Source organism: Lutjanus erythropterus, chromosome 21 (genome assembly GCF_056507025.1).
Source record: "Lutjanus erythropterus isolate fLutEry1 chromosome 21, fLutEry1.hap2, whole genome shotgun sequence".
Lineage (NCBI taxonomy): Eukaryota > Metazoa > Chordata > Actinopteri > Lutjaniformes > Lutjanidae > Lutjanus > Lutjanus erythropterus.
In genome coordinates, this window is record NC_139337.1 from 25,509,349 (window position 1) to 25,536,239 (window position 26,891).

Sequence of the window (26,891 nt, forward strand, 5' to 3'; positions counted from 1 at the left end):
GGTGGAAACATTACACCATAAAAGGGCTCTCTGTAAATCCTTTCACAGGGGAGTTCTGAGTAAAAAAACGAAAGCTTTAGAAAAAGTTTTACCAGCAACCCAAAATGTGTTCTCACTGGGACAAACTTAAGAACCCTTTATGGTTCTAGTTAGCACCTTTATTTCTAAGAGTGTATATGGGAAAATCTTAGTATGTGCCCTGCAAGTTTTAACTGAACTAAAATATTTCCCCAAGACCCAATCGCATTCCCTCCGTTTCTGTTGTCCTGACAACAACACTGCCACTATCTCAGGTAAGCAGGGATGAGATCTCCTTACTGTTGTCACTGTTGACAAAGTCAGATGTGTTGTTCAGTGTGCGCATGTGGCATACATCAGAATTTGACAAAGTGCCGTCCACACTACCTCTTCTTCTTTTTTCTTTTTCTCATTAGAAAGGATCATATTTTTTGTCACAGGAGAGGAAAAATGTCTCAGCTTCGGTTTGTGAGCGCTGTCACTGTCTTTTGAAATAACCACCGCGCTGCTGTCATGAGTGATAGACTTGAAAATGTATGTCATGTAGCCAAGGACTTCTGATGACTAACTTGGAAGACAGACAACAACCAAAACATTTCCCAAGCCAGTGAGCAATGGAAATGTGCTGCAGTTCTAAACTATTATTTATTTATACAAATTCTCTTTGTCTGGATGGAGGCGTGGGTTTGATGAGTAGAAACAGGGACATTGGGTTTAAATTGTGCATATATAATGTTTACTACAGCTTCTACTGAATATATGGGACTAACAAAAGACTAAACACCATTGAAGGGGTGGAAAATCTGGCCAAAAATAATATCACAACCTGTTTAATCACATCCATGATCCATGATCTCAGTTTTGAAATACCCTGTACACTGTAGCCAGACTTGAAATAGGCTCTGTATTTCTTGTGCCATAAAAACATAATATTGCATTAAAGATATATAGGTTTCAAAATAGTGGTGAAGCACAGAAGGGAAACGATAACATGATCCTAAAATAATACTTTTCATAAGGATTTCCTTATTAACGCTGCATAAAAATCATCATCAACATGAATCACCGTACTGATAGAGAGCATATGAAAACAGATGGTGGATGGATGGATGGATGGATGGATGGATGGATGGAAGGATGGATGGATGGATGGATGGATGGATGGATGGATGGATGGATGACTATAGTTTACAACTGGGTCTGTGTGATCTTTGAGTGATGCTTATTTTCTGCAGCAGTGTTCTTCAAAATACCATTTTTAAGCAATTCTCTTAGAATTTATTGAAAGTTATTAGGTATCAAACTGATTAAATAATGTTAACTATGTTTTAGAGCTCTAAAAAGAGGGCCCAGGGTTTGATTTAGCCTGTGGGAGCAGTTGCCGATGTTTCAGGATTTCCAGACATCTGGGCCAAGACTACTTCTTCCATGCCCTGGTCGTTGCTTCCTGTCTGATTTGCATCTTGAGATGCGAGAATGGAGTTGGAGTCGAGAGACAACATCTACAGATATCTGTATATATTAAAAAGCAAATAAAATATCATCAGAAAATAGCCACTGGGTTACAAGATTGCATTTCAGCCAATGAGTTCGGCCTCTTTTGCTCTCCACATGGATTTGCAACCAGTGCCCCTCAAATGTGATTGGTCAGTACTACTCAGACTACAAACAGAAGCCACAACACCAGATTATGATACCAAAATCTTGTCATTCGCCTACAGATTCTGCATTCATAAAGCGCAGCATGGCATAGATAAGCACCCACGTCTCCGTAGCCAACAATGCTATTTGCACCCAAAGTGTACGTTAGTATTGTTTGTCATTTACACCCACATGGCAGAGACAAAACATGATCTTTATAAACCTAATCACGTAAGTTAATGTCCTAAACCTGACTAAGCTGCTACTAAAAACTGGAGATAACCCTTTAAAAAATAAGAATAGTAAACTAAGTCAAAGCTGTCATGTGACTATTGTCGCCCAGGTACAAATAAACACTCTGTTAAGTTTGTTTATGGTCTAGTCCAGAGAAAAACAAGCATCTACACATTTGGTGAATTTTTGAACACAAGGATAATTTGTTCCTTTATGGGAGAATACAATTATATTTCAAGCTTAATAAACCAGGATCATAAAAAAATATATGTATATTATCACAGAGCTGAAAACATGGCTGTTTTCTGAAAAACTGGCGCTTCGGATATACATGGTTTTCACAGGACAGTAACTATAGGCTTGTGTTGCCAATGAACACATCCTTTCAATAACAGTATTCTTCACTGGAGACCACGCTGTGTGTGTTTGTGAAGGCACTGTACTGTATATAGATGACCATGTGAAACAAAACCGAATATCACTGCAGTCAGTTGGAGCTGATGATATAGCTTGAACATGGAGGTGCAGTGCAGCAGGTAACAGTAGTGATTTAGGCTGAGAAGAAGCAGAGGTGATGGAGAGGAAAGCATCAGGCCCGTCTATGCAGCGCGTCCGAGCTCCTCAGAGAGATGTGAGGCAGTAAATACTAAGCCGCCTGCAGCTCTGTCATACATATTATTGGGTTAGCTATGAAGGGAACCCGGGCTTAATCCTCTTCAACTCTGCAAGGCAAAGCGGGGAATCAGCTCGCAGTGATTATCACATGACACTGTTTATAGTTTTATCAAAGTAAATCCATAAGTTTGCAGGCACATAACAGCACGTGGCGAGCCGGAATTTGATTTTTTTTTTAAGTGATTCATTTCGCGGTGATTATGGGATTGTAAAACACTGCATCAAGTGGCAAACAAGAGAATCCACAAGGGAAGCTTATTATTGTGTAATACTTGTTATTACTTCACCAGCACGACAAATTAACAGGATTCATTCTTCCATGAAAAAGCTGTTTATCTCTGTATTTTAAACTCCCTGAGGTCGGTGTGGCGAGGCACAAACGCCCCGTCTGTCATCTATTCCCTCACGATTTCTTTGATCATTTTGTGACCTCTCTGCACTCCTCCTCTGCCCTCCTACGCCGCAGCGGTTTATTCACATGACGATTCATCCGGCACTCTATCAGCATTAATAATGCAATCTGACAGATATTGTATAAGGCTGAGTACGAGGTGTCACTCACAGCAACAAACAAGTGAGGAAATGGATGATGTGATAAGGCTTGAGAGGGAGACAGAGACCGAGAGGAGGATCAAAGGTTTAGCAGTTCACTTCACCTTAAGTTATTTTAGTATTTGACAGATATAGAGCCCCTAATCCTTGTGGATAAGATTTCATGTGTCACCGTTTTTCACCAGCATGCAAACCATTTTCTTTTTTTTTTCTTTTTCTTTTTTATTATTATTTACAGATATTTTTGGGAAGAGTCATTTTAAGTAATCTTTATTCAGAATGTGGGGCGTGAAGATGGATTTCACTTTGGGAATGAGAAATAGTTGTCACACCGACGGTTGACAGTTGACTTAGCACGGCAGAAAAACAGCCCTGATGTGTTTTTCCCTTTTTTTCCCCATTTAAAGATGCACCTTCAAAGCAGCCTTCCTCTCATAAGAACGTGTGCCATATGAGCGTCTGACTCCATGGACAGCTCTTAAGAGGAGCGTTCGTCCACAGCTAGTATGTCGGTCTGCTTTTGCACAGCACTTTAAGGTTTACATGTCATCTAGTGTGGTGCTAGAAGGAGATGAAGGGTTTTAGTCTTTTAAATTGTTTGAAATCCCTTTGGTCGCACTTTATTTTATAGGACACTAATAAGATGCAACCAGCTGTACTTTGTATTAAACTAGAAATAATATGTTCTTCATTAGTCAGTAAACAAAGACAACTATTTACTCTAATTAGACACCATACACCTAATGTTTATTAAAGAGTATCAGACTATTTATTAGACCCTTATTAAAAATCTATTAGAGGGTAATTAGGGTGAAATTACAACAGAACAAATTACAACTAGAAACACTTTACAACAGAACTGTACTGTAAAATAAAGAGAATTATTTCCCACTGTTAGACCCTTATTAGACTTTAGACAGACTTGTACTATAAACTCACATATCTGCTACTTCAGACACAGCTTCTTTGATCAAATCACATTTTCTGCTTATTATAATAAGTCTGTGCAGTTGCCTGTAGACACACTATTCCTCTATGTCTATAATTTTGGCCTTTATTTGGTAGATCTGGTGTACATATCGTTTTTAAATGGGTTAGTAGCAGATGTATGATTTCATTTTAGTTTATAGTACAGTTCTGTTGTGAAATGTGTCCCAAATTGTCCTCTAATAAAGTCTAATAATGGTCTAATAAAACGTCTAACAAAGTCTAATATATATCATTGCTAGCTTTTGTGTAATCTGATACAAAGTACAGCTTGTTACATCTTATTTGTGTACTGTAAATTAAGTGTGACCCTTTTTAAATATATTTAGTTATTATTTCTACAACAGGCATGATCCCTTTCTCAGTTATAAATAAATTCTCAGATATGATGTTTAAAACCTCTTTTAGTTACCTCTGAGGTTTATTTCTGTGACAGCAATCATTCAGAGAGTAGCTGTCATTTTTCTTTTACCAAATGATTGATGTCTTATTTTGAAAAGAAACCCTGATAATGCTGCCTTCTGAACCCCGCCTCTGAGCCGGTATTTCTCTTATGTCTATTTTTAAAGATTGTTTGTTTTTGTCTCATGCAAGTGATGCTTCCCGTAGCCTGTGCAGTGTTATGCAGAAAGCCATATGGTGCATTTTATTAAGAGGAGAAGAAGTGTCGAGGGCAGCAGACAGACTCCATAAGCCTCTTCTGCTACACAAAAGACAGCATGTGCTGTCAAACTGTCAAAACTTATACTTCAAGGATTGCAATCGGTCCGCTGTGTGAGGTTCTCCATCGCTTTTATGTCTGCGGTGTTTGTGTACAAGCATGAGTGACTGTGCAAGAGACATCTGTGTATGCACATGTCCTTATTTCACAAGTGCGTCCACATTTATGCATGTTTGTGTGAGCATATTCAGTACGTCTGCTTCCTTTTGACAAACCTTCAACTCTGATCCATTTTACTGAAACTGCAGCTCTTACACTGCGCATCAGTAGACCCGATAAATGGAAATATGCCGGGGCAAGAAGAAGAAAAAAAAAAGTGCTACACCTCATGAAGCATCATGACGGCTTCATTGCCCAGGGAGGCCCTTGAGGGTTCCCTTGGGCTCCAACTAGCAAACGCTTTAAAAATCTGCAACTGTGCCCTGCAATTACTGGTTGGAGTAAGTGAGCCGTGGTTTATCTGGTTGAGAACAGGTAGAATTAGTAGCAATTACTACCTGCTGCAGCTGTGTTTGTGTTGCACACGAAAAAAGACACAAAGAGAAGGACTTAGTGAGGTATCAGCCCCTTCATCAAGCCTGTCTTATTGTCTCTGCAGTTCTTAACTCTGAACTATTTAGACATCAAGTGAACTCTTTAAAGAGTATGGCTGCCAGCAAATATTGAGATTGTTTTAATTGTACTTTACTGTTGTAGTACAAAAAAAAAAAAATGCAGTGCAATTAAAGGGAAATGAATATGAGGGGGCGTGATGAAATGTCTATTTACAGACAGAAAAGGGTTGGAGCCATTTTTAATGACACCACATTCAGCCAGACAATTAAATAAAGCTGTTGAACATTCAATTTCGCCCTCTAAGACGCATTATTTGTTTAATCTTCCATCTCTATGTTCTTCTTCTTACATTACTAATTCTCTTGCTATGGATTTAAATTCATAACATGCATTGGTGAGAATATTAGATGTGTCATATTCTTAGTCGTAGCGGCGCTGTGGCACTTCTGGGACTTGTGGGTTATTGAGATTCAGCCCTTAAATGCAAGGCCTGCTAAGTCTCCTTTGATTTTTGGGAACTCTGCCCTTCACTACAAGAGGCCCTTCACTACAAGAGGCTACTTTGATATGCACATCTTAAATTGAGAGAAATCAATTGAATTGAACACCTAGTGAGCTTTGCTTTTGTCTTGACTTCATTCATGCTTGCAAGAAAATATTAGATTTCACTCACACCTGCATAAATCTCAGATCTATAAAGCTAAAGAGCTTGTGAAGCATTGATTATTGCTGGGTTAAGGAAGGCTTGCAATAGATACACAAACATGCACACAATTTACTATTTGAACTTCTGAACTCATTATCAACATGTATGTTTCTGCAAAGTGGCTCATATTTATTATCTCTATCTGCCCGTGTTTGGAAGGGATGAATGGAGGAGAGGATGGGAACAGTAATGAAAGTTGCATTAACCTTTAAGACCACAGAAAAACATCATTAATGTCCCAGTCTCTGAGTGCATATTGGTCTGATGTAGAGCCATTTCACCAGAGCTCACTGCTCAGAGAGCTGCAAATTGTATTCACTGTATAACCCTTAAGGTTTCTTTATATAAATCCCCTATTTGATACTCTTCGTGAACAGTATTTTCAGCAATAACCATTTGCTGATTTGCATTCAGTATAGACCTCTCTATATGTTAAATGGACTGGCCTGCTATTTTATATAGAGCACATATATTGGGGCTTTCATTATGACAAGTAGACTCTGCCTTTTGTGACAAGTGGAGTTTGCCACATGGGATTCGAAATATGTAGCCACTTACGAGGGATTCATATAACTAGAATGGCATTCAGAGAGTGCAGACCTCCACCATGGTCAGTAGCCGTAGTTGCATGATATGTGCGCATCTGTTTCCATAGCCACACCTTAGTTTGGGAGAGAAAAAAAACATGGTGATGTTACAATGATACCAGTTCTCCCATGAAACCACTGTCCCAAATCATCCGTAATGGCTGCTTTCTGATTGAGTTCGCCTGCACATGTAGTTTCTCAAATTTCAAAGGGGATTACTTGCACCTATGAATGTGGATAATGATATGGAGTCATCGTAGTGCTACCACTGATCCCATTTTTGCTTTGTGCTTCAATAGAGTGCTGCAGAAATGAGTCCTCAAGCCCGGAAATACATTAGCATATTAGCACTTCTGGTTCCCTTGTCGTTAAGTCAATGGGCTTTGAATGGGTTTTTGGTTTGATGCATGAAATAAAGTATGTGGTGAACGCAAGCTTAAGAGACTTTCATAAATTTTTAAGCTTTTACATGTCTTAAAAGTAGCAGTTGCTAACATGACTGCTGACAGGTTGTTGCCAACATTAAATGTGATCACGTGGTGTGTGATGTCATCCCTGAAGCACTCTTTAACTTTCGAGCTTTGTACGTGGGCTGAATGTAAGAAAACCATATTTTGAAGATGGTTAAGAGATGTTGGTGGGTGAGCAGTAAAAGTGACACATCCTAAGTTAGTTAATGTTTGCAACATGCTAGCCAACTAGCCAGCTAATCTACATCAGCCATTAGCTGGCTTGTCAGCTAGTGTTTTGCTAAAATCAGCTAACTTAAGCAACATCTTTTAACCGTCTCCAAAATTTGGTTTTCTTTTCAACCTAGACCAGCCTGACACATGAACAGGAAAGGCCAAATGTCCTATCTTGCAATGTTAACAAAAGTGAAAAATAATTTGTGTATCTGCCCTTTCCACTCATGAAAATGGTGCTATTGTTCTTCCATCGAAAACACTATACTATATATATGCAGGTAGGGTATGTAATTGCTCACATTTCACAAAATGCATTACACAATGGACCTTACAAAAGAACCATTCATACAAACAGATCTGGTGATTGAAGCAAATAACAGTAAGTCAATAACTAATAATACAATGACAACAAGACCCTGGGTTTTAAAAATATATTATTAAAAGTGCTTGAGAAAAATAATGTTTTCCGTCTTGTTTGAAAGGCTGAAATTGTAGAGGCATCAGGCAGTTGGCTCCAGCGCTGCGCTGCATAATGACTTAAAGCTGTTTCTCCTTGTTTAGATTTTTGCCCTGGGCACCACAACCAGTCCACTTCCCAGTGATCTAAGAGGTCTCGCAGGGTTGCTCAAGCGTGTCATTCCTACATTTATGGCAAACTAAATGTAGGGATTTATGAAGAGGTAATATTCTGAAAAAAAATGCTTTGAATTTTAATGCCTTGACTTAAATTAATTTTGACTAAAATCAGCTGAAAAAGTAGGTCTAAACCTAATTTTTCTTCTCATTGTGTCCATCAACTGCTTCTTTCTTTTCCGTTTTTTTTCCAGTAAGTCACCATCTAGTTACACTCACCATTAACACAGACAGTTACAGAGAAGATTTTATTAGCTGTACTACTCTACAGCGAGGATAAAACAGCCATTAAAAGTCCTAATAACAACTAAAGTAATTTGGAGTTATTTCAGCCTCTTTTGGTCAAAGGATACATCTAACATGAAGAGAGAAACTGTTGAATGTCCATAACTCATTAAATCCTTTTTAAGTGTTTCTCTGAAGGCGGGACATCAAGGCCATTTTTCTCTTGATAATTTTTTGAGATTATTGCGATGCACTTGCACTTGCAATGCAGCAAAGACGGAAGGCAGATATACTGTAAGCTCCACAATGAATAGAATAAACCTCCAGGATCACCAATAATTCTCCAATTTACCTTAATGTCTGACTTCAACCTCTAATGACGTATTTATTTGACTGGTGGCAGTTGTAATTACCAAACGTCTTCAGCCAGGGGCTTTGTATTTCACACAGGCGAGGGACAGACTTTGTCTCAATTAGCTTTCGGTTTTATCTCCTTTTCCTTTCTCTACACCTCACACCTCAGTGGCGCTGACAAGGATGTTTGTACCTGCTATACACAGCGGCACTATCAGTTCAATCCTTGGCATGACTTTGAAGATTAGTCACCGAACCATGAAGAAGCTTTTGAAGTGTTGGGGATTCTTTGAAGTTTCCGGCGCAAGGTTTTTTTCTTCTTCTTCCTTGTCAATGCGTTACACAAAGTTTCAGCTACCTTTGAACATTTAGCCAGGCAATAAGAAGAGGGAGCAGTCACAGGCATAAACATAACATGATGGAGATTTGTATCATCAAAGTCCATCTGAGGGGTGTTTCAAACCGATGTCTTCATATGTGTCCTACAGGTCCCTTCACACAGAACTGTCAATGCTGTTTTTCTGTGATTAGCATCTTCTTTGGGAGTCCACAGGAAAGAGAACTATGTTCCCATATTAAATGCACTCGACATAAAGTTCCTATGAAGTCAAAATTGATGTTTAAGTTGTTTTGCAGATATTCTCGAGTATTTTAATGGTATTTCAGAATTTGTGTTTTCCTGGTGAATGATTAAAAACTGTTGATGATGACTCATCCTGCATTCATGGGTGTTACTAAATTTGTGTCCAATGAAACACTTTCTTGCTTATGATGTCACAGAAGAGTGGAGAATACTGGAAACTGGATCGTATTTTATGGAGAAAATATTTCCTGGTTTCCACTCTGATGTCTCCTGGCTGCTCAGCTTCAACTCTTAGCAATTTGATTACAGTTTCCTGATGGACAGATAGCTTTAGCAGCTTTTGTGTTGCTATAGTAGCTAACTATAACTGTTAGCTGCTGTTAGCAGGGAGCAGAACTGGGCTCAGCAGTTTCCCAGTCAATAAAACCAGTCACTGGGATGAACACAACTTCTGAGACCAATGGAGAATACAGTACCAAAGTCAATTACTGAGTTTCTTGGGGGACAGACAGCTATAGCAGCTTACTTTTGCTAAAGTAGCTGACCATGGCTGTTAGCTGTCATTTGTGGGCAATAGAACTGGGCTCCTGATGGAAAATTGTTTTAATTTATCACTAATGTAACTTAGCTAACTGTTGTTAACTTGGTTAGCTGTGTCTTAACCCCAGGGTTCCAGGAGCCAAACTAGAAAAGCACCATCCGTAGTCTATTCCCTGTCATCAAACTTGCTTCCGTTGGTCTCAAAGGCTATTTCAGTACTGATCTGGTTAACTGGTAACTGGAGGTTCTCACCACAGTCCAAATGAACTGAATGGTGGCAGGGTATAGCCCACATTTTGGCCACTGTAAATGTCAATCAATGTCTGTAACAAGTCCCTCCCTGGCTGCCTGTTTTACAAGAAACATGTAATCGATAAGCACTCCAGTACCTCTCATGGGAAGTTTCAGATACACTATTTGACAAACAAGTGTTTTGAGAAACTCCAAATGTGTGAAATGTCTTTCCCTCGGCCCTAAACACCAATGGTTCTGAGATGTTTATTCCTTTCATATGTGGAGTGATGAATAACTAGAATAAACTTCTCATCCATTTTTACTTGGCAGGCAAAATGATTATGAATAAAAATGAAACTGACATTGGAGACAGCAAAGCAGGGAAACCTGCTCATTGAAGCCTGATGGCCACATAAAAGAGAGCTATGGCCAAATTTTCTTGGCCAACTCTGTGTGTGTAGGCAGAGTTTCCCTGGCTGCTCACCTCAATATGAAATTAATGAATTTCCGGTGACTTGATTGATTGTGTTGCTCGCGGTGCGAACGTGTGGTCGGGGCCAACTGCACTTCACAGCAGACGGAGAGCAGGACTTTGCCTCTCTGTGCGTCCGAGCCGCCACCAGCAGAAATATGTACACAAACCCGAGGAGGGTGACGGGCAAGCACCTCCTCATGAAACAGCGCCAGGCGGGGTGCTACAGGCAAGGGCAGCTGCTGCTGGATGAGGCCTCTGCTGACACATAGGTCATGGCAAAGCTGCAGATGGCCAACCAACCCCTCTGTGCAACACCACCAGAGAAGAGGCAATGCCAAATATATCTCCCCTATAACCTCTTTGAATCTGACTCAAAAACAGAACACATCCAACTAGATTCATATGCAGAACCCACAGTACAAGGAAAGTGCATATAATTTGAAAAATTAGCTTATTTTGATGACATTATACAGATAATATTCCTGCTTTTCTGCATCGTAATTCCATAAACGAAACCTGTGTATTTTAAGGTCATTTAAATTCCACTGAGCTGTTGCCAAGCCTTTGAAGCCAAAAAATTGCCTGTCATCCTCTTACAATACAGGCTATTGAGCACAGCGCGGCTCACAGGGGCGCCCATAAATAAGAAATATCCTTCTGCAAACTGTTAATTGTGGGGAGCTGAGAACAAGATTAAATGAAATGTCCCCGACTCTGACAAAACATCGCTGCTGTTTGGATACATGACTCTTGTAGATACTGAAGCTGGGGCTGCAGTTTGTGTTTTTCAGCACACTGTTTAAAGTTTCATTAATGCTCCTAATGAAGAGTTGGGACTTTTGTTTTACCTCTCCTGCAGAGTAGATGTTAACAAATGCTAATTTGCCCCCATTAAAAATTTGTCCCAGCTGCAGCTGCAACTTGGAGTGCTAATGATGACACATCCAGATTTAATTAGAAGAGCAGAACGGTCAACGGCCAGATACATTAGACCTGACAAGTCACAGCATACCTCTACAGTATTTAAGGATGTTTAAACATGTGATTTTAGTTACATAATTTTATGTTTTATTAGTTTCTTCATGCAAATTTTTAATGCCATTTGCTGATAATTATTGGTCATAACACCAGGTAGGATATTCATTTACAGAATAGGCAGCAATAGTGCAAAGTGTAAAGGACCGATGTGTAAGATTTCAAATTTATTGGCAGATTATGACAGAAAAGTATAAAATTCAGCAGTATGTTTTCATGAGCTTATAATCACTTCAATATAGGAATCATTGTGTTTCTGTTGCCTCAGAATGAGACTTTTTTTTTCTACAGAGCCATGTTGAACAGCTGTGTTTCCACAGTGTCATAACAAATAAACTAAACACTAAGTCTAGATAGAACCTTTCATGGCATTTGCAAGTTTCTCCCACGTGTTTCGAAGGGGAGGGTGAGGCAAAGTGTTTGCAATCTGCAGTTTCACTGCTAGATGCCACCAAATCTTACACACTGGTCCTTTAAATACTTGTGAGGTGTTTCTCTATGTCTAAAGTGAAAAATCCAAACTGCAAGAAGAAACAGCACTCAATGTTTATGTTTGCAATCCTTTTATTCTTTTATTTTAAAGTGGCTAAAATCAACATGTTTGTATCAACAGTGGGTCACATGACCCCACAAAGATGCTTCCAGTTCATTGTTTCGGTTTTCCAACCCACAACTTCATCATCCTGGTTTTGGCAGCAGTCAGCATGTTTTTCACAATAAAGCTCTAAAAACCCACTGTACACTACCTGCCAACAGCAAACAGCTGACAGACAACTTAATGTCAGTGTAGTTAGTGATAATTAGCCTTGGACTGCCAGACTAATTCACAAATGTGTGTTGGTCTTGAACCTCTGAGTTCATTTCCAATTTTCAAGGGACACTCTGAATGGGTGCAGGCTAAACTGCATCTGTACGCAAATGGTCAGACCTACAACCAATCAGAGCAATGAAACAGTACTAAATGACTCATGCAAGTTTGGGTGGTACTTGGTCTGTTTTCAAGCAAGAAAAACAAAAGTGGCCTGGTCACAAACTTCCTAAAATTACAGCTATACAGTACACTAAAATGTGCTGAAAATATTTGAGGTGAGAAATAGGCAAAACATCAGCAGAATCTCGATTCATATTTGTTGAATTGTTAAATTGAATTTTGCAATTTGTCTACTATTGTCATTTTGTTATAACAGTTACTTTTAAACTAGTTACAGTTTACTTAAACAGACATACAGCTGTACTAAATAACCCTAAATCTTAAACCTGAACATAATATTGTATCAGTCTTTGGGAGCAGTCACAACCTACAAGTAAGAATTAAAGATAGAATCAGTAGGATTTGTCTGAGCTGTTTGTAAATGCATCACAATGTAAATTACCAACGTTTTGGGTTGGTGAAACTTCCTGAACACAGCAAAACAATGAGGACAGACTGAGGACAGGGTCTCTGCAGATACAGCCACCACCACACACTTCTAGTGGGTGATAGGTGATGACTGGAAAGGATTATGTCATGAGTGTCTAGACTGTTTTCTTTAGGAAAATGATGCAGATTGTACCTTGAACTGCAACGAAGAGAATACCTTAGTTTCTGCTTTAAAATGGAGTGTTAAAGTGAATGTAATAGGCATGAAAATTGAGTTGGGCGTGAATGCAGTTAGCATGGAAACATGCAGAGGTGAAAAGTTTAGTTTATTTACAGTACATTTTATTCCCAGTAGAGTGTACTTAAATACACTTTGCACAAGTACTTTTCCATTTCCATTCTGTGGTGCTTCATTTACTCTCCACCACATCTTAGAGATAATCATTTGCATTCACAACATCTGATGTGCATAAAACATGATTCATTGCTATAGTAACCAACGTTATACGAAGTAGCTTGAAGAGTGCCACCTGACCTTGAGTACTGTATGTTTGATTTGTTGTTTTGCCACTTGTACTAAACTGAAGAATTGCAATGCTTCCCACCAATGCCCAAGTGTGTTTATGTTGATTTTATCCTAAACAGACATATGCCTGATGTGCTCATAAACACCCTGATTGTGTTTCTCAGAAACAGATGCTGTTTGCCTGCCTGTCCATTGTGAGAAGAGGGGTATATCTCACAGCACTGTGGAGAGAAAGCTTTTAAATATCATTTGGAGCTATAGTTCATAGTGGAGAGGAAGCTTTCAAAACAATCATACAGAGTGGGTTTTATGTCATAAAACACCACGGTGCTATCCTTACCAATCAAATTGGATTAAGAGCAGACAGAGATTGATCTGTTCTGCGCTCGACAGCTCACTGTGTTTGACCAGATTAGTTTCAACTCTGTGCAGCTGTATATGACCATAGAAAGAAATGAAATCTTGTCACCGCAGCTGAAGTGTCTCCCTGTCCATCACAAACAGCGGGCTCCCCCTGGACAATAACAAATTCCACTCGTATATCATCCCATTCCCGCCATGCCCCGGCACACAGGAGGCTCTCCCACCGCATTTCACCAATTTCCCTGCTGCAGGTGAACGAGGGCCAACTGAGAAATGGCTCCATTTGCATCTTAGCTAATTGTATCGTTGCTCCGGGCTCTCTAATAGTTAATGAATTTTCTGAGAACAGAGTTCGGAAGGACGAAAAAAAGGTTGGAGCAGCAGAGCATATAGCTACTATTTGTTGTGAAATGAGATTTGCTGCAGGTAAGAGGAGAAGGCTGTGGTACTGAGGTTAGATAAAATATATGAGGTACATACGGTATAGTCTTTCTCCCAAGACCGTAAATATTCAGTAAATCACCCAAGTGAGTAAAGAAGGGAAACCCTCAATTCTTTCTCCCTCACTGGGACGCTCAATTAACACTGGCTGGCACCAGTAAATGCAAGCTTGGGGGGGAAGTGAGCAGCTAAAGCTTGTCATTCTTAAAAACATAAAGAATTCAAAACTCAGGATTTTCACCTAATTGATTATGTTCCTACCAATTTACAAAAATAATAGACTTCATGACTAAACTGTTATTATTAATCAAAAAAGTGTTCACACACTGAGGCCTAGTGGACAAGCAATATTATAATAATACTGTAGTTGTAGTAGTTATGATTGCTGGGCCATTTTGGTGTAGTAAAATTATCTGTGAAAACAACACTGACATATTATCATATTATAGGCTTAAAGTTGATATAGCAAAAAGGTGTTAACAGTTGTGTACTTACATGCTTGGCAGACACACAGAAATGTAAGCACTAATTTGCCACTGTGTTTCCGACCACTTGGCTACTCTAAGCCAATGTCCACTCCACTTCTTTTAGCTCTGAGGGGACCTGTTAGACGATCCATAGAGCATGATCTAAAGTTTATGGTGCAAGTGCATTTCTTGTCTGTCCAACTCCACTTTTGCTGGTCAAGCAGCGCATAATCCGGGCGCAAAGTAAGGTGCAAGCTGCAAAGGGTCTCTTAATCGATCAGAGATCAGAGTGTCATCTCCCATTCCATTTTAAAGCATTGATATTTAAAATGACGGATTTGCAAGTTGGAGTGGCAAACAGTTTCCTTCTGAGAAAACAGATTGGCTTGTGTGAGAACTCAGGGGATGCTGGAATGACCCACTTCCAAAGAAATGCAGCACAGCGGTGACTTTGACAGCAACGGGGAGTGCATATGGACATCTGGCATTAGTCTCTGAATCATCTGACTGGAGATTACAGATGTCCGTTACAGCCTGGCGGGATAAGTAAAGTACATAGGGGGCATTCGTCTTCGCTGAGGGACAGGTATGTGGTCTTTGGCCGGCGTACCTTCCCCTTACCCCAAATTTCTGTCCCTTCAACAACTTGACTGCATATGAGCAAATGCATCACCAATCTGGGTGTCATCAATCACCCCCTGGTGGCTGGCTGCAGTATAGCTCATAAACACAGCCACCTCAATTTTTAAAAGATAGAACATGGGCCAAAGTAAAACATCAAAGTATGCAGCAAACAATTTTCCCCTTAAGAGAGTTTCTGTCATTTTAGGTAGTTTTTATCTTATGATGTAAGTTCAAGTGTTAATTTTTCTGATCTGTGTGGTTTTAATTAGTTTTTTGATGCTATACAAAGTGGGTTTCACGTGGTGATTGACAGCTAAGACCTGCTCACAACTGAGTCAGCTGGCTGTGTAGGTGGGAACTCGAAACTGTGGCCCCAACACTGATCACCACTGCAAAGATTCTGGCTCCAAATGACATCACCAGTGTAAGATGGCAGCACATTGCAAACATGCCTACAGCATGTATGTATATCTCACTATCTGAATAATTTGCCTTTTAAATAGCATTAAAATGCTACACCATTGACTTTAGACTGGGTTTTTGCTTGTCAATGGCGCAATCACTTTTGCTGCCTCCAGATAGCAATGCGCTAACAATGTGCCCAGTCACATCTCATTAAGACCAACATGCCCATGGGTGCACAGATGGGTGCAAGTATATTTGCAGCTCACACTTTGTGGGACATTGGGCATATAAATGACAACCGCATTGGTTGAAAATGAGAAAAAGACAGTTTGCGGCGCTGTGTGCCACTTTGTTCTGGATGTGGAGCCCTTGGTCTTCCACCAAGACATGGGAAAAAGATTTCTTACTCTGCAGTTACTTTAGATGCTAAATGCTCCAATAAGTTAGTTAACTCTCTCAGGTGTTTGGTGCTCAGATAAACTGACTTTAAGCATGCTTGAAGTTATCTGGGCTTTGTTGCTGGAGAAAAAAAACTGCCTGTTGCAGCTGTAAGTCACTTCAAGCTCCCTCCTCTCACATTACATGTTGTCATTTCAAAATCAAATGAGTAAATACAGCACAAAAGGTAACAATACAAAAAAAATGAGTGGCAGATCCTGCTGTCTTTCTCTGTAAGTATTATTCGGGGAAAAAAAGAGTCCCTCAGTTATGACTGGTGATGGTCATAAATAGTGATGTTGTGTAAATGTCCCATTCACAGTAATTCATTTATGCTTTTACAGCGCTTCAAGCACCCTTGGCGGGCAAAATTAGAGTTGTTCCTCTTCCTTTTATAGACCCTCTTTGCTGTAGCTGTCTACTTACTGAGTTGAATTCCAGCCCAACACTGTGTGCCTTGACTCATAAAGCCAAAGGGCAGCAACTGATTGGAAATGTGGGGAAAATTAAGTTTATCTCTCTCTCTCTCTTGAAGACTAGACACGTTTTTACAAGCGGCAGGTAGAAATGTGGATTGTCCTGTATGGGTTTTAATTGCTTTAAGGCCATTATCCTGTTCACGTTAATTTACATTTTTAATTTTACCTTCAAATCAGGCAAAATGTTGTGACTACTCTTTGCCTGTGCAGGGCAGAAGCTTCACAGAAGTGCACAAATTTGTGGCTGGTCGCACTCCAGAGACGCTCTGCAGCCTACAATACAAATAGCAGCATTGATTTACAAATAGAGGGAATTTATTTCTCGGTTGTTGCTGTTGCTTTCACAGGCAGAGAGACACATTTTAAGACAAGATATAAATGGAGGGAATCCATGAAGCAATTATTCCACCTCTGCAGTACATGGCAGCAACACCAATGGAAAAGGTGTATCAGGCTACCTTTCTCTGTTCTGTTTCACTGAGCAGCTTCTCCCGCCTTTCCTCAGCCCGTCAAGCTGCCTTGGCAACAATCAGAGCAGAGTGGCTGAGGCATGGCGGAGAGAAATGTACAGTGGTGGAGTGGTAGGAAATTACAAAAGGAATCAATTCAATGAGTTCCCTCCCTCCGTGGAAAAATGTCTATAAATCAAGCAGGTGGCCAGACCCAAACAACAACCTTTTAAGAGCCTGTCTACCACGGCACAATACGTTTAAGAGCAAGATGCAACTCAGTAATATGGCTACTTTTGTGCGAAATCCTTTCTTTTTTTATTTTACCCAACATGGCAGTCCTGTCAACTGTGCGACCTTGCCGCTTTTTCCGCTGACCTTATCCTTATTTTTCATCATCGGCATGAGATTGTGATGCTTTTTTTATATATATATATATATAGAGGCGAGGCCTGCCAGCATTTTCTGTGTTTCATTCCAAAATGAGACATCCACCTTTTGAAAAATGTGACACCTATTCTGACACGACCACGCCGGCATGAAAGTGAAAATGAAGACTTATCTGTCTTCGGCCCCTTTACTGACAAAAAGGCAGTACTGTAGAAGCTGTAATCATTTTTAAAGAGTGTGCTTTCAACACTGGGTCATCATTTTTTCCACTAAAAGCACTGCATTTCTGGGGTGATGCTCTTCTTTGTGCTTTTTTTTTTTTTTTGATAACAAATGTCAAGTCCTTGGAACAATTATTTTGCCAATTACACTCCCGGCGCCTATCACTTCCTGTGTTGTTTTCCCATGTTTCTCTTCATGACGCTATCACCTCAAAGGATGAGAAGCTTAATGGAGGCTGTAAATAAACTAAACGGCAAGGTCAGCAGGAAAACCACTGATGGAATAAATTAGTGTCCTGCTCTAAAGAAAACAACAAAGAAGACAACATGAAATATAACAGTAAGCAGTGGTAAAGGGGCTCCGTGACCGTTACCAACTCCTGATTTATCTGACGATAGAGGCAATCTAACGCTCCTGCACTGATTTGTCATGTTCCTTGTGACCTGTCCACGTACATCAATATGGGCTGGGTGTCAGACTGTGGGTTTAAACTACCGTTAGCCAGCCATCGTGGAGCTCATTTTGAGCTAGCACATGTATGTGTGTGTGCCTGCGCCACATTAATTCCCAGTGTCTGCTGCTGATAAATGTCAAGGCCACTTGAGAGATGGCAAGCAGCAGTTCATTCCCACACACACCCACACCCGCGCGCAAAAACAACACACACCGATGCTGCAGCGTAAACAGCGAGCCCATAGGAGCCGTGAATCGTCACTCGCCCACGGTGGGTGTCGAGCAGTCACGGGAGAGCGAATGGCATTATAGTGTAGGGTGATGTAATGCTAAAAACATGTGCTGCCAAGTGAAATAATATGTGTTTATCCATGAATGAGCAGCTGAACGTCTAGCATGATCTCAGTCTCAGGTGTAATGGATGCCTGACAGAGAATCTCGCCTCTGTAAATCACATGGCTGCTCTCGCATTTCCTGGATGACTGGACGCTTTCCTCCTTCATCTACTGTAGATACAGAACCACCAACAAAAAACGTCTGTATTTAAATTCACTGATGTAGATTTCAGCAATTCAAATTCTAACCTTGTGTTTTATGGAGCTCTAAAATGTTCAGTATTGAATGAATAAATAAGACAAGAAAGGGATGATGGATAGTGAGCAGGCCATTGTTACCAAACTCACTCCAACAGGGTGAATTTCGTATTATGGCCTGCACTTTGTACATTTTTCTTGTTATTACATGGTTACTTAACAAAAAATTCTATGGATTTAAAAAGGATTTCATTGCTGCCATGACTATGATAAGATGTGTGTCTATAGCATAGTCTGTTCTGCATAGCAACAGTTTGCAATACAGGAATAACAGACTTTAGCATACTGTGATTGACCAGTCAGAATGAAATATTTAACAAAGCTGTGTCATATGAGTAAAAATGTAGTAAATAAAAAAAAAAATAAAATAAAAAAAAAAGCCCAAAAAAAGTAATTTAAGAAATTGTTAAAACTTGACTTTATTATTGTGAAATGTTATTTTATCATTTTTATGTTCATGTCAACACAGTTAATTTTTATTTAATCATATAATGTATTTTTCAAAATTACCTTTCCAACTCAACTCAGAGGTATAATCTGCAACATTTTCTTAAAGGACATATATAGTCTACATAGACTCATACGACATAATCACTGTCAGTCATCGTGTGGCGGTGGTTTCAGAGACCCCACCCTCTGCCTGTATTTCCTTTCCTCTCATTGTTTTTTTGGTATTTGGGACATTTCACCAACCCAGAATGTCGGTTTTTGACATCCTGATGCGTTTAAGAACAGCTCTGACAAATCTTACAACTGGCATTTTTCTGAGTGACATTTTATTTTTGTCACATTTGATTTCATAACAGCGACCGATTGCCACCCCCTCTTTTCAAAGCTAGTCACATGCCCCCAGCCTTTCATCCATGGATGTACGTTGTAAAAAGTGTATTTCAGTAGTAGTTGAAGTAATATAATGTTATGAATAAGTCTCATTTAGCTGTCTGGTTTAGTGATGGCAGTCTACTTTTGTGGATTATAACAACTTGAAATTACACTCTGTTCCCTTAACCTGCTATTCTTATTTAAACAAAAGCAAACAAAAGCATGTCGATTTGGTTTCTCTTAGTATTGTGTGCCTGACAGCATGACGTCTTTTTCCAGATTATTACCCCTGCAGCTGAGCTGCCATTTTCTCTTGGTGACTCTGAAAGAAGACTAAATCTAATGCAAGTCCAGTGTTTTATTTTAGATATAAAATGGCCCACCTGAATCAGTTAAAATTATTAAATTTTCATAACTCACTGAACCAAGTCATGCTAACGTTTATATTTAACAAACTAAATTAACACACTAAGGTTCCTATAGAAAAGCTACTTTTCCTGTGATTTGGAAAATTTGAAACTTTTTGGTTAATTCGGCTGAAATTTAAGTTGCATTAATGCAAACGGTTGAATTGAAAGCAATCAAATGGATAAGTACATCTGATTTAAAGCAGTTTTGTTTGTTAACTGTTAACTTGGTTTGAAAATATTAAGTTGAGTGTTACCGATTCAGTACAGTAAGAATTGCTTGCCTCACCAATAAAATATCTAGCTTCTGGGATTACTTATGGTGGTTTGCAGCCTGCTGAATATACGCAGTAATGTTTCTCCCGCTGGCCTCGCACGCGAGTTCCCTCTCAACCCATGATCTTTAGTTTGAAATGATGCCACCGATTTCAATATCACTTTTCTCTGCTCTAAAAAAGCTTTACAAATATAAAACCCCTGTGGATCAAAAATTAATAACAAAAAGAGCCACAACTGATACTTTCTAAATCCTGCCCCCTTTTTGATCTGTGCTCTAACAACAAACAAGCAGGCTTAGTACTCAGTGGAACCTCATCAGTTTTCCCCTTTGAAGCTTTCTGTAGGGAAGAGTCACCACAACTGTAAAATCTTTCACTTTTCACTGTTTTACATTGAGATTTGTTTTAGCTACCTGTTTAATATCGTCGGGCAAACTACCTACATGTGTGTATTATCATAAACCACTTTAAGTTTTTCAATAGAGAAAACAATTCATGAGGAATTAAACCAAAAGTTGACGCTTTCCGATGATACATCTGAAGCGCGTGTGAGTCTAAATTGCAATTAAGGTGACTCTGCCCTACATATACTATGTGCTATGTTCATCTATGTTGAAAAGAAAACCAAATTTTGAAGACGGTCAAAACATGTTGCTGGAGGACTTGTCAAGTTAGCAAAACACCAGCTAGCTAACAATTGGTGTGAATTAGCTAGCTAGTTAGCTAGAGTTTTTCTTTAGAGCAAAAGACGACCTATAAGTGAAATGCTGCCAAGTGAAATAATATATGTGCAGCTGAATGTCTAGTGTGATCTCAGGTGTATTGGACAGAGACAGAGAACCTCATCTCTGTAAATCACATGACTGCTCTCACATTTCCTGGATGACTGGACACTTTCCTCCTTCATCCACTGTAGATACAGAACAGCCGACACCTCGCTGGAATTTAAGCATCACTCAGTTATGAATCACATCCACTCGCTGTATTTTTTGACATAATCGCATGCCATGCTATAATTAGCTGAACAAACCCATTATAGTGTAACACTTCACAATAAAACTACCTCATGTAATTGTGAAGATACTGGGGCCACACAGTGTCGAATCAGACGGTCTGTGCTGTAATCTACAGCCTCTTGCGATGGAAAATTAAGTTGGATGATGGGGGGAAAAGGCTGCTGGTGACAAAATGTGTGTGCATGTGTGTATCCATGCGATATTCCAGCAGCATCAGTGTTACCTTGGTTACTAATCCTATTTACTGAGGATTGGATCCATTATTCAGGTTCTTCGTCTCAAAGCTGAATAGTTGTTATCACCGTGTGTCAGGGACAGAGACTCAGAAGAGGCAAATATTGAATATTCAGTGTTTTCTTCACAATATTTCACAGTATTTAATGTACTAAGTGTAATCCATTTTGGAATATAAACTGTAATGAAAACCTGGATTTCTACAGCTATAAAAGTGAAATGGTGTGTGCGGATAAGAAGGAAAATCAATGAGAAAAGCAGAGAGAGATTCTGTATGTGTCTCCAGTTCGATGTATGTATGTGCTCACTGTAATTAAATATAGAACTTGAAATGTTCAACAGTGCATCCTTTCATTGGGAGATATGAGTCCCCTGATCATGCAGCCAGTCATCTTTCATAAAAACTATCATTCGGGTTATGAAAAGGTCACTCAGAAATAATTGCAGGGAAGGCCTACAAAAGCTGAAGCTAATGTACGCTGATAACTTGACAGCACTAAAAAGTCTGAATAAAACTGTAACATGAATTACAGCCTACGCATTCTGTGATCAGTGAAACGGCACACAAAGCATTAGGGATGCAACAATATGGGTATTGAGATAGCAAAGCGTTCCCACTGACAGCTACTGTATTTGCTTTCTCACAAAGCAGAAGGAACTGCTGCGACGTTCACATGTTGTTGCTCCTTCCTAATTCTTCCGCTCAGCCATCCAGTGGTAGCATTTCAACCATGCAGAAAAATGTGGCTTAGGTAAGCAGCTGACTGGCCAGTGACCTTGCGCGTGAATTAAATAAGGTAAACCTTCACCAAAGCCTTCATCAAAAAAAAAAAAAAAGTCTATTTAAATTCAGTGATAGAGATTCCAACATTAAATGCAAATACAAAACTTGTGCTTTATGGAGCCCTAAAGTCTTCAGTATGAAATAAATAAATACCAAAATGGAGCCAAATAATTGAAAAATAATTTAAGAAATTATTTTAACTTTACTTCGGCATTTCTCCTGGTCACATTTTACTAATAATATCACTTTTAATGACAGTGATGAATTGCTGTGCTTTCCTTTGAAAGCCAATCACCTTTCATCCATGGATGTATTATAAGAGCTGGATACCAGACCTAAAGATGGTGTGTATTTAATCCAATAAGAATTGCTCGCCTTGTGCAGATGCCAAAAAAGATTCTGGCTTCCAGGTTTACTTCTGGAGGTATGCAGCCAACTGAATAGAGCGCTGCAGGAATGAGACCTAAAACCTGAAAATGAGTTAGCATATTCGCACCTCCGGTTCCCTCATCTCAAAGGCAAAGGTTTTTTAAATGGGTTTTTTTTTTTTGGTTCAATGCCTGAAATAAGCTCTGTGGTCAACAGAGTTTGAGAGATTTTCACATTTTGTTCTGTGGCATAAAATGTCAGTAAATAACCCACTCATGAATTTTGAAATATTTGTGTTTTCACAAAAGTGGTTGCTAACAAGTGGCTACGTGAGACTACAGAGTTTGTTGGAGATATTAAACATCATCACACCAAACACTAGTCATTTATGGCGGTGATGTGAAGTCAGTCCGATTGCATATATTCTTCAAAAGTCACGTAAGCAGTGTTCATCTTTGAGGATTATCTTGCTGAACAAAACTAGTCATAAACTTTGGTTTGCCACAGAGCTTGTTTTCTGCATCAGTCCAAAATCCAATGGAAAAATACAGTTGACTCTTCGTAGAGGGAACCAGAGCAATGCTAACACCCCGGGTTGGCCTACAAAAATACATCATCCCTGCAGCTCTGTATGCGCAGTAGTGCTTCTCCTGCTTTGCCAGAATTTTTTACAAATGTAGAACCTCATAATTGAACATGGTTTAAGGTCTCTTTTATAATGGTGGTCTATGGAGAAAATGCTTTTTGGGCCCCTTTATACATCTATGCTCTGAGCAGGAATCTGCAAGCTAGCTAATGAGCTAGCTCCTGTTGGGTAGAGAAATTCTTTGTACCACAATGAAAGAGTTGTTTGATTTCTCCAGGAAACATCTTTGAAATCACAAGGCTGCCCAGGTAACTCTGAACCAGCTTAGCTAGTTAGCTGGCAAGGTAGGTAGCATGTGAGGCCTTGCAAAGGTAAAAAGAGAGGTTAGCTTTAGCTTTTTTAACATGCTAAATGTGGTACAGTGGCAGTCATAGTTTTCTGCTCCTGCTACCTACCACTCCGACTAACTAGCTAACTAGTTTAACTTCAATTAAGATTCAAAGTGAAGTGCCAGTGTGAATGGCAACAGTTAACAGTGTCTTGGCAGTGTTGTGATTCAAAATGTTTTTATCAAAGACACGGAGGAAAAGTATGAGGAAAAATATAATCTTTATCTGTGGTTTCTTTAGCTAACAGGAGCCAGCAAGTAAGCTAGTGACTGGTGGGCCTGTGGGAGGATTGGGGCATGTAGTATGAAAATGAGAATCTCAAAATTAATTTCTTAAATTATTAGACAGTTTAATTAATTTATATTATTATTTATTGATTTAATATTGCAGACTTTGGGGTTCCATAGTGTTTAGCAGAATTAGCTGGAGCTGGCCCGTCAAAAACCTCTAAAGCCATGTCCCCCCTTCCCTCTGTCTGTGTCCCAGGAGGGCAACTGGAGGAGAATGACTGGTAAAACCCAGACCAGCAACGTGACCAACAAGAATGACCCACGCTCCCTCAACTCCAGAGTCTTTATCGGCAACCTCAACACAGCCATCGTCAAGAAGACCGACATAGAAGTCATCTTCGCCAAGTACGGCAAGATAGTGGGTTGCTCTGTGCACAAGGGTTACGCCTTCGTACAGTATTTGAACGAGAGGAACGCCCGAGCAGCCGTGGCGGGAGAAAATGCCCGTATCATCGCTGGACAGCCTCTTGGTGAGTAGTCTTCTTTGCATTTGCTGCATCTGTCTGTAGTGAGAAATTTCTGCATTGCTTGCATTGCAGATGCCATTAGGAAATCATGAAGGGCCAGCAAGATACAGTCTATACAGCACTTCGCAAAAACTTTCCCCTTGAAATACACAATGTTTTGTTAAAGCCAGTCCTTTGCTAGAGGAATGGATTGTCTCTCTCGGGAACACAAAATGCCTCAGGCATCTCTCAGACTTTTAGTTTAGAACTTCCCTTGGCTCCTAAATGCTGAAGCGTCTGTGTTTGTTGTCACGCTGTTCTGGAGAAAATCCCCGCTGAATCTGTTAACTGATCCACTAGTGAATGTAAGCACAGTTTGATTTTTACATTTACCAGGCAGCAACTTGCAAAAACTATGTCAAAGTTCTTGAGACACACTACTTGAGAGGAGCAGAATATGTTAAGTGGCATGGGAGGCAGCTAAAATACGCTGTGCAAGCATTGATTTTCAGCTGTGTATGTGCTTTGTAATGGGTTATTTTGGTGGAAGTTGACTGTGAAATGTTTTTTTATTCACATTTGTTTTGCTCAATCAGAATTTGGTTTTGCTTGTGAAGGCCATGGTCTTGAGCCTTATCTTGTTAAAACATCTTTGTGAAGCCTGTGAGGATGAGTTGCAAAGATACAGCAGAGCACATTTCTAGACACGGCTGCTTTAAAACACACTTACAAACATGACTGGATGATGCTGCATACCGGCAAGAGACCTTTTGATTAAAGTCTTTGCCATGTGGGTGGCGTTTTAACAAGGAGACCTGGTGTCCAGAGTGTAAAGAGTACAAATATCACTTGGTGTTAGTATGCTATACACAGTTAAAAATATCACCATGAGATGATCAAAAGGAGCAGTGCATGATGGAAGTGGAAGAACAGGTATTGGATTTTGAGGTGAATGCAGAATATCTGCAGAATAGATTTTAGCATTTAGGCTCTGACTTTGCCACTTCAGTGGTACACCAAGATCACCCAGCAGAGATTGGGGAGTTAAGACTTACGAGAACGTAACTACAAAGGGACTCTTAGTTGGACATGGAGGTGCAGTGGATTGCAACATGTTTGGTCTTTCAACAAGGGAACAGACAGGGAGAAAGGAGTGCAAATATCACTGTTTTTAGCGTGTTTTGGCTTAGCCAATTGGACGAATATATTGGTTATCTGCTATTGGCTAAGACCATTGCTGGTTGCTTTTTTGTGGAGGGTAGGGGGTGGTCTTTTTGGTTGATTTTGGCATTTTATTTTGCTAATTTAATGGTCAGCCTACGAACAAAGCTGCTCGAGGACAGACTAATTCAGTGGCACAGTACACACCCACTTAGCCAAAGGATGGGTGGATGAGTGGGAAGAAAATAGCCTGTAGAGCCAGAATATTTCCACATCTAAAGCAGTGAATTGAGGATTTATTTTGACCAAACCAGAATTGGTGATTGTTTTAAAAGTGGAAGGACTAATCAAGACAGTTTTGGTGAGTTTTGCTTTGTTTTTTCTGTAGTTTTAATGAGTTAAGTGTGAAGTTAACAGGCAATTACAGTTGTCTTAGTTCAGTAAAATGGAGGACGCTGTAAAGTTGCGTTTACACACCCTAGTATGTTACAGAAATACTAAATTAGTATCGATTCAGTATATTTTAAAAATGTATGGCTTTGTAAAGAGAGCAGTGCATTATGGCTCTGACCTGGTCACTCACACAAAGAAATACCAAGCTCTGCGCAGCAGGGATTGAAGAGTGGTGATAATAACTTTCCCTTTAAGGGAATTGAATTCAGAACCTCCTGGTGGACACTGACTTTTATTGACAGACATAGCTGGCAGGCTTCACTTAATTATAATGTGGTAACTGAAACCAGCAAACCTCACTCCAGCCAGTGTTAACTGACATTTTTAGGTACACATTCTCCTTCAAATAGGGAATGCAGCTGTGGTTAATAGTTGGACAAAGTCCATTGCAATGGCAACCAGATTGATCAACAACATTAGCATGGAGAGCAATAGCATAGACATTTGCTAAGAAGATATACGGTGGAGGATTCTTCATAAAAATGCCAAATACACTGGTGTGGGGCTGTCCACTGTCCACTTTTAGGGAGATTGCCCGTGGTTCTGGTATGAAGACAGTGTCTTAATGGACATTTCAGCAGGATATGTTTTTCAACTCATGTCCTCCAGCTTGAAGATGATCTCTCCAACTGCTCAGACGCTCCTCCGCTCCATTATATAATATCCCCAGGGCAGTTTGGATCGTTAGTGCAAGAAAGAAAGTTAAATATAAGATAATGAACACAACTGAGGTAAACAATGCCAGTTCAAGGGCATTATACCCAGCGAAAATAATATTCCCCAGACTGTTAACTCCTGTGTTAATGAACATTAGCGGTAACTAAAATAATGTATGTGCAGAATTAAAATTTAATAGTTAAAGAAAGAAAATACAGAGCCAATTTAAAGTTTATTGTGTCTGAACTGCATCAACAGAACAGGTCATCGGTCTGCAGCCTCTTTTAAGTGGGTTCTTCATTTGCTTTCCTTTTTCTAAGAGGTTATTTATGAAGGCCTTTCTGTTTG

General features: G+C 39.7%; 1 protein-coding gene across 3 annotated transcripts in view; it reads left to right on the plus strand.

Moving 5' to 3' along the window:
* LOC146307737 (RNA-binding Raly-like protein) overlaps positions 1-26,891 on the plus strand; it is a 138,994-nt gene that overhangs the window by 35,304 nt on the left and 76,799 nt on the right. For all 3 annotated transcript variants that reach the window (XM_084747654.1, XM_084747653.1, XM_084747655.1), the window contains exon 2: positions 24,023-24,296. In XM_084747654.1, the coding sequence (XP_084603780.1) occupies positions 24,041-24,296 (256 nt within the window). In that variant the 5' untranslated portion in view covers positions 24,023-24,040. The remainder of the gene's footprint in view (positions 1-24,022; positions 24,297-26,891) is intronic.